The sequence below is a fragment of the Chrysochloris asiatica genome, unplaced genomic scaffold (genome assembly GCF_000296735.1).
Source record: "Chrysochloris asiatica unplaced genomic scaffold, ChrAsi1.0 scaffold00054, whole genome shotgun sequence".
In the NCBI taxonomy this organism is placed as follows: domain Eukaryota; kingdom Metazoa; phylum Chordata; class Mammalia; order Afrosoricida; family Chrysochloridae; genus Chrysochloris; species Chrysochloris asiatica.
The window spans coordinates 15,889,310-15,898,371 of record NW_006408572.1 but is presented as its reverse complement, the minus strand read 5'-3'; the positions used below and the strand labels follow the sequence as shown (position 1 = coordinate 15,898,371).

The window sequence follows — 9,062 nt, the reverse complement described above, 5'->3', positions numbered from 1 at the left end:
AAACAAAAATCCTCACAACTCTACCAATAAGCAACATTATGATGAATGGTGAAGAAATTTAAATTGTCAATATTCCATTCTACTGGGATCAGTAATCAACATCCAAGGAGGAAGCAGCCCAAACATAAACAACGGATTGCACTGAGCAAATCTGCCTCAAAGACCTCTTCTTAATGCTTTAGAAAAAAAAGAAACCATTGTGATAACTAAGGTCCCTCTGACTGAAGCCAGGGTCTTTTCACCTGCTTCATATGCATTCCGTGGAAGTTGGGAAGTGAAAAATCATGACAGAGAATTGATGTGCTCACATTGTGATGTTGGTAGAGGAGACTGACTAAACTATAGACTGTCAGAAGAATGAACCACTAAGTCTTAGAGGCAAGGATGAAGACTTCCTGTGGGCGTAGACATCATGTGTGTTACACATGCCACTGAAGTAAGGGAAACCCTCAATGAGATGAACTGATATCTCAAACATACTAACAAAGATTAGGGGGATGGTCCAGGAACTGTTCATATTTTGCTAAATACTTCAAGGTTTGTGACAAATTGGAACCAAAAGGTGGAATTTTCCCACCACCTTTTTGAAGCTCCCTCAGATAAAGTCACCACAAGTCAGCCAAGTCTACAGTGACTAACAACATCATTTCTATTTTTCCTTTATTGATCACCAGTTCTTTCTTATTTTCTCTGCTCTTATTGGGAAACTGCCAACTACTTACATCTCTGAGATGTACTGGTTCAGGGGTCTTTTATAAGAGGTCCCTTGAAGAAAAGAAAAAGCGGGCAAAGAGTGGGCATGTCTCTTTTTGAAATGTGGAAGCAAATCAGCAGGTTCCACAACACTGTTTTTTTGTGTGAGCTAAAGACCCCCGGGTCCCAAAGAGAGAGGGAAGTTCTGCTTGGCTCACTCTGTGCCTCAATAAACAGAAATTAAACTGACACTTGGTTTACCTTCGGCACACGAGATCTCAATGACTAATGTGCCACCATTTAGGAGTGGCGCTCTGGGTTTGGTTGGGTTGCTATCTTCAAGGTTGGCAGTTCAAACCCATCAGTTGCTCTGTGGGAGAAAGATGAGGTTGTCGGCTCCCTGTAAAGGCTTAATCCTAGAAACCCCATATAGGGATGCTATGAGTTGGAACTGACTCAACATCAGTGGTTTGGTGGGTTGAAAGATGCGTTTTAAGTGCTAAGGAAAACCAAACCATAAAGATATGAGGGAAAGCAGCACATTAAGGGAAACTAGAAAAAAGAAGAAAAAGACCAAGATTGATATTTAGAAACACTGGCAACCGATCAAGTAAAATTAAAAGAGCCGCAGAACTTCAACAATAGCAGTGAGTGTTCTAAAGAGGATCTGTTCAGCATACAAATAAAGACTAATCACAGTAGACTGTGTCATTTTATTAACTGGATCTAAAGATTGAGAAGTTCATAGAATAGATATCACAGCCTAGCGGAGGTAACCAGGAGAAAGAGTGAGTGTTACCTTGCTAAATACTGCATTTGCTGCTCAGCCGTTACCATAGAAATTGGCCCTGGTATTAACAGAAGATTAATGGAAGACAGAGCACCCAGGAATCAATCTGAGGATTTACAGTAGGATTCACCTGGGGGAGAGGTGGCTCATGTATGTATTATAGTATGGGAAGGCTGGTGAGACTTCGCACGTATTTTGGACACGTTCCCCAGAGGGACCAATCCCTGGAGAAGGACATCCTTCTTGGTAAAGTAGAGGATCAGCAAAAAAAGAGGAAGACCTTCAGAAAGCTAGATTAACACAAGAGCAATGATGAGCTTTAATGTGACAATTGTGAGGAAGACACAAGACCAGGCTATGTTTCTTTCTGTTGGGCTGAGGGTCTTTATGAGTTGGCAACACGGCATAATTGGCTTTCTACCTGAAGGAAACAGAAATAAATTTGCACCTCACATCATGTACAAAATATGTTTCAAGAATTGAAGTGCATAAAATATCAGGGAAAAAGCATTAAAGGAGCCAATGTTTCTTAACCTTGGGGTGGCAATTGTCTTCATGTAAACCAAGTGGGCCATCTCTATCTTTACTCATGTAAAGCAATACAAGAAGACATCAGAGAGTTGGTAGGGAAATGGAATGGAAGGTAATGGCATCTTTCCACAAACTTTTTGATGCTTTTTCATACACCAAAAGGAACCTACTAACTTCTTAATGGAAAATGTCAACACACACAAAGTCAAATAGCATTTGGGGGGGGGGGGGGGGGGGGGGGAGAGAACCACAAAACAACAGAAAGGGAAAAAGCCTAATACTCAAAATATACAGGAAACTTTATAAATAAAATAGTTTAAAAAAATACCCACACACAATGGAAAGATGGAGACAATTCTACAAGTCGGCAACAGACCAAACTGGAAATGCAGACATCAAGTAAATATGGATGTCCTGGGGGGCACTGTAGGATCAGCACGCGACTGTGAACCAGAAGGGCGGCAGTTCAAATCCACCATGTGCTCCTCAAAAAATATATACAGGGTCTCTACGGGTCAGAACCAACTCAACAGCACTTAACAACAACAACCAATTAACAATAAACACAGAAGAGCTACTCACCATCATTAATATTCATGGAAATTGAAAGTAAAATCACCTAGAGATCGCTTTTTTCCCCCCACAGTTTGGCAAAAACTGAAAACCACACAACATACAATACAGATAGAGTTGAGGGGAACATGCATTGTCATATACTGCTGGTGGGAATGTGAACTGCAGTTTCCATCCTAGAGAAGTAAATTACCAGTAACCATCACCAGAGAAAACAGAGTCTTTAATCAAAAATCACTTTGGGGAATAGAAAAAAAAAAGCTAATCTATACTAGGATATACATATAAAGATCTTCACTGCATCACTTTTGGTGATGGCTAATAAACAAAAAAAACAACAACCCACATCAATGTGAACACCCTTCAACAGCAAAACAGCTAAATAAATCATAAGAGTATGCATATTCCTGTTACAGAATATATTATCACCTTATTAACAGACTCTAATTCTATCTTCCTTATGCTTATAACTTTTACGGCCACTTGGCATGTAAGAAAGTACAATGTTCATGTTGTTGTTGTTGTTGTTAAGTGCCATCGAGTCGGGTCCGACCCATAGCGACCCTGTACAGGGTTTCCGAGGGTGTAAATCCTTACGGGAGTAGAAAGCCTCATCTTTCTCCTGCGGAGCGGCTGGTAGTTTCGAACCACTGACCTTAAGGTTCGCAGCCCAATTCGTAACCATTACGCTACCAGAGCTCCTTATAGTCTTAATAAATATTGGCTGGGAGAGCAGTTGTCACTTCTTTAGAATAGGAAGGTCTGCTTGGCAGGGAGGATGTTTTACTTGATGTATTTCTGCATTTTCTTCTACCAATGTTAAAAATACATACCTTTTATAATCTCTGAAGAACTACTTACTGTACAATCAGACTTTGAAAGTTCATGGGAAATTGAACTAAAATACAAAGGATTTTTTCTATGAACTTTCTGAAGTCTCCTGGCACATAAAAAGAGCATCACAAAGGCAAAGCTATGCAAGAACATATAAAGCTTTTGGTTGTGATGTCTGTAGATATTCATATTCAGCATCCCCTCATCGTCTGAAAAAGAAATTGAAGGGGAAAAAAACAAACAAACAAGATCTGCAACTGAAAAACTTAGGTGGGTTAGGAATCTACAAAGTGAACTCAACAAGAGAGAAGAGTTATACTTTACAGATAGTGCCAGATAGACAATTTCCCATTTGTGCAGCAGTGCAAATGACAAATCACCTTTCCTCACACTGAATGGGGAGTCTGAAGTATGGGCCTTACTTTGCTAGGCTGAGAGATAATGCATTCTTTAAAAATCTTACAATGTTTTAAATTCAAAAGAGACTTTTTAGCTAACTCTGAAAGTCACCAGGTCAAAGCTACCTGGTCGGGATGGCTGTAAAAGGTTAAGTCAATGAGCAGGTTAACAAGACTAGTGACAGGACAGAAGAACAGAGATGTCCACATGCAAAGTGGTTTAACAGGTTACCATTCAGCCAACACTAAACACCATGTGTGTTATAGTGCACTCTGTTGAGTTACCAACAGTTGATTTTTTTTTTTAATGTTTTATTGTGAATTATGTGATAGTTTCCATGGGAGAACATTAGCTTTACATTCATCCTATCGAATATCATTTCCTTGCCATGGTTACAATCCCCTCTCCATGCATCATCAACCAACCAAAGGGTATACCCTGCAAGCCTGCCCCTCAGTGGTCAGCACACATTCCCCTCTCCCTCCCTGGGTCTAGAATCCCCAGCCACTCCATCTCTCCAAATTGTCATCTCTGCCTCCATCTCTGGCATCACTGCTTCTCTGGGTAGGGTCCCGCTCTCCACTCTTCTCCCTTGATGGTCTCAGGGGCTTCCTCACTTGGACTGCAAAGTCAACCACACCCCTCCTTTTGGCTACAAAACATCTACCTTTCCATTTCTAACCCTCAGTCAGTCCTGATAGCAATTATTACAACAGTCGATTTTTTTTTATTTATTAATCAACAAAGCGCCATTATTTTTTATTTTTCTTTCTGACTCTGTGCTTGTGCCTTCAACACTTTCACAACGATTTTCTGCTCCTCAATAAGGAAAACATGCTTGATCCTGTCACAAACATATTTAGCACACATGGAGCCACCACAGGCCCTGCTGACATGTTTCTTTGTCTTGGACAACCTCATGAGAACGTTAGGTCTCACAGCACGGACCCCTTGAAGTCATCCTGGGCACACACCACATGCAGATTTTGGTGCTTCACCAACCTTCTTGGTATAGAGATAAACAATTCTATTACCAGGGGTTCGGGAAAGCCTAGTTTTGTTAGAGGCTGTACTGTAGGACAGCCTATGGCAGTATGCCAAACGCTGAACCACTATACCTCTATACAGCGTCCCCAGAACTCCAACAGTTGATTTTTGATATTTTTTTTACAACTAGACCTCCAGGCATTTTTTTTTTTTTCTGAGGCACCTTGAGGTAGACTTGAACCATCAATCTTCTGTGAGCAGCTGAGCAGGTTAACTCTTTCATAGCATCCAGGGACACCCCTCTAAAACTGGACATAATTAGGCCAAGAGGTATCCAAAGCAGTAACAAAAATAAGGTATCTTTGTTCCCTGGAGCTAAATAAAGCGTTAGCTTCTTGAGAAACATAAAAATGTACGGTTGACCCTTCAACAACATGGTGGTTGGGGGCGGGGGCTCAACCCACCATGCAGTTGAAAATCTGTGTGTAAATTCTGACTTGCTTAGTATCTTAATAGCGTAGTGGTTACGAATCGGGCTGCGAACCTTAAGGTCAGTGGTTCGAAACTACCAGCTGCTCCGTGGGAGAAAGATGAGGCTTTCTACTCCCATAAAGATTTACACCCTCGGAAACCCTGTACAGGGTCGCTATGGGTCGGAACCGACTCAATGGCAGTTAACAACAACAACAACAAGTATCTTTAATAATTCAAAGATCTGTTCACTCACATCACCTAGAAAGCATTTCACCCACTGCTCTGCTTGGCAGCAATGGTAATGGCAGCAATGGTAAGGTGGATGGATACCTTTTCCTCAGGGAAGAGGAATCCATGGTTTGCTACCTTGGATGGAAGCAAATGATGGAAAGTCAGATGGTAAAGCTGTTGCCAATGACATCTTTCCCATGAACCAGGATGTCTCTCTGTGTTAACGATCTCACCAGTTCTTCCCAGGTTGGTACTTCAGTCATCATGCATACATGGCCAGTGTCAACCTTGATGAAATCAGTCATCTTTCCAGCTGCAAGTCAATCTGAATAGTATCATACACCTCAATGAGCCCTCAGGGTAGCATGTGGTGTGAGCACCATGGGTCACCAGATGGGGGATTCCTTTTGGGCCCACAAAGATCTTTCTTACTTTGCACAGCATGTACTTCACCTCCTCAGGTTTAATACGATGAACATGAAATCGCCTCTTGGTGTCACAGACCAGACGGAAATTCTCCTCCGGTTTTGTCAATGCTGATGACATCCATACAACCAGCAAGAGAGGTTGTATCAGTTCGGACTTTGCCATCAATCTTAATGAACTGCTGCATGCAGATCTTTTTAATCTCATCTACTCTTAGAGCATACTTAAGTCTGTTCCTTAGAAAATGATCAGTGGGAGGCATTCTCTCAACTTGTGGGGACTGAGGAATAAACACACTAGTCAGTTTGTCCAGCATTCAATGCTGTGGGGTAGCTCATGCTCAAGATGCTTCTTGGGACCATGAGTCATAGCTGCGCTGAGTAGGTAAGAGATACCTATTTATTTCTTGACTGCTGCTTTCATGAGGGCAGATTGTGGATCCAAGCAAAATGGAGTCTTCGACAACTTCAATATTTTCTCCATGCATCATGATGTCATTGACTGGTCCTGACAATGGTCCTTAAGAAGATTTATTTATCTTGAAATAGCAGCCACAGCAGCTGCGAACCTCAATCTACAGTACACACTGAACAATTCAGCTTTCTCTTGTAACGTCATGCCTGTTCTCTGTTTCTTGGGAACAATTCCAGCATCCCTAGTGTCACTTCTTATAGGTCCCATGGTGATACTCAAGTCTCCCAGTACTGCGCTAAACATGAAGAGGGATAGGCAAGAGAGCAAGAGCTCACTTTTTGCTGCGAAATCCAATTCGGTGGCATGATGAGCTGCTCACGTGGACATGACTAGCGTCACAAAGCAGTTTAACAGAAAACCCACGTCATCTAAGTGGACCCTTAAAGTTCCCCACCTTGTCCAAGGGTCAACTGTACAGAGAACACATATACACAGAGTGGCATGTATGGTGCATTGTTAATTAAGTCCTATACAAATGTTTGTAGGAGAGTCAACAGGAAGCATTTGAACAAGTGTACTAAAGGGTAATCATTCTATGAAGGGATGCCTTTCCAATTCTTTGAATGATGCTCTCCTGTCTTGAAAAAAACAACAAAAGAAGTTTCCTTGGCTATGAATCTCAATGAAAAATGTCTTCACCTTCAAAGAAAAGTGTCTTCCCTGAGGCAAAGGAATGCTAAGGTGACTCAAGAAATATTAAAAGGGTCACAAGAAGATAAACAATGTACTCTCAATTAATTAGCTATATTTTCAACTGCCTGAGGTGGTCTAGAATTTACTACTGGGGACTCAGATGACATACAAAAGCAGAGACGCAAGAGTACTTCCCTCTTCACCGACCATCTAGGAATATCAAGGACAAATCAACTGCTACCTCCTTGTCTAGGTCACCGTCAGAGCCCAGTTCTTTAGGACCACCCTGGGCTCTTTGGAGAAGCCCATGGGCAAGCCTGGGAACACTTGGCTCCACCTGAGGATCGGTAACAGAGTTTTCACGGGACTCCTTCATGGCTCCCTATCCTGTCCTAACAGAGGAGCAAAGAAAGCGGGTACCCTGCAAATCTCCATTCTGTTGGCAGCCTCCTCCATTTCTTCCCTGAGGGCATCAGCTTTGGCACCCACAGGCTGTAAATTGCTGGACAAGCCTGAAGATTTGGACGTCTGCTGCCACCTGATGGAGAATAAGAAAAGAAAGAAATAAGTAGGAGACAGGTACAGTCTTAAGCATGTTGTGGGATAACAAAGAAAACACGTGGTTACAAATATTACCCAGGTACTGCACATCCTTACTTCAAAGGAGAGGTCATATGGAAGTACTAAGCACTGCTGTTGTTGCTGTTAAGTGTAGGCGAGTTGGTTCCGACTTATAATGATCCTGTATAGGGTTTCTGAGGAGCGGGTCCAATGTTTATCCTACAGTGCCATACCACAACTCCGCCATCAAATCGATCCCTGACTCATGGCGACCCTAAACACAAGGGAAGGAAATGATGCCAGCCTTTGCTCCACCCCCATAACTGGGTGTGGCATGAATCACAATCCACTGGGCTTTCACTGGAGAATTCTCAAAGTAGATCACCTGGCCTTTCTTCTTAGTCTTAGTCTGGAAGCTCCACCGAACACTGTTGAGCGCCATCGCAACATGCCAGCCTCCAACAACAGACTAGCGGTGGCTGCACACGTAGCGCGCTGGCTGGGAATCATACCCAGGTCTCTGGCACAGAATTGGCCATTCTACTACTTGGCCAGCAAAAAAAGGAGACTTGTAGCAACAGCTGATGGAAGCTGATGATTTGCAGACCCTTCGACAGGACACCCACACTCCAGTTTGCAACCAACTTCTCTGCTGTCTTTCAAAAACTAAGACCAAGTGACAACTACCATTACTTTCTTTTCAGCCTAATTGATGCCATTCATTGCCAAAATACAGATGTCCTGGTGAGGGGCTGGAGGATCAGCACTGGGCAGCTAACTGCAGGGTCGGCGGTTCAAACCCACCAGCCACTCCTCAGAATGTGTTTCTATGAATTGGAACCAATTGGAGGGCACTTAGCAACAACAACAATAACAAGGCATTCAACTGGAGTCTCTGAGAGGTACATACTGTGAATGTGTTTAGCTGCTAAGTCGAAAGCTGACAGTTCAAGTCCACTCAGGGGTACCTTAGAAAACGACCTCGCAATCTGACTTTGGAAAAGCACTCACTGAGAAACACAAGAAGCACAGTTCAGTTCTAAATCTCATGGGTTGCTGCAAGTCAGAGTTTACTCAACAGCAACTGGGCTGGTGTTTGCTTTATGCACACCGTTTCTTCTTCCTTGAGTATACGGTGGGCATCTGAATTTTGGATACACTCACCTACGTGACTGAAGCAAATGATGCTTGCAAAGTGCAAAGACAAGGCGGTAAGAATAAAAATAAAACTGAAAGTTGAAAACCTGACTGGATGAATTCAAAGCAATTTGACATCAATATTTAGATATCTCATTAATTCCCACCCCCACCCCCCGGGGGAAAATACTGGTTTGCTGAGGAAGGCATACTAAGAAACTCTTATGGGAAAGTCAGTACGTTCCACTATCAGAAAATGACTGAAAGAAGGCTCCAATTACACTAGATTCCAGCTCAATGAATCAAGTGGAGACAAAAG

The 9,062-nt window shown here is 42.5% G+C and overlaps 1 protein-coding gene across 1 annotated transcript in view; it reads right to left on the bottom strand.

Moving 5' to 3' along the window:
- Nucleotides 1-9,062, bottom strand: part of ARHGAP44 (Rho GTPase activating protein 44) — a 226,997-nt gene that overhangs the window by 58,451 nt on the left and 159,484 nt on the right. The window contains exon 9 of the mRNA XM_006863511.1: nt 7,466-7,583. Within this exon, the coding sequence (XP_006863573.1) occupies nt 7,466-7,583 (118 nt within the window). The remainder of the gene's footprint in view (nt 1-7,465; nt 7,584-9,062) is intronic.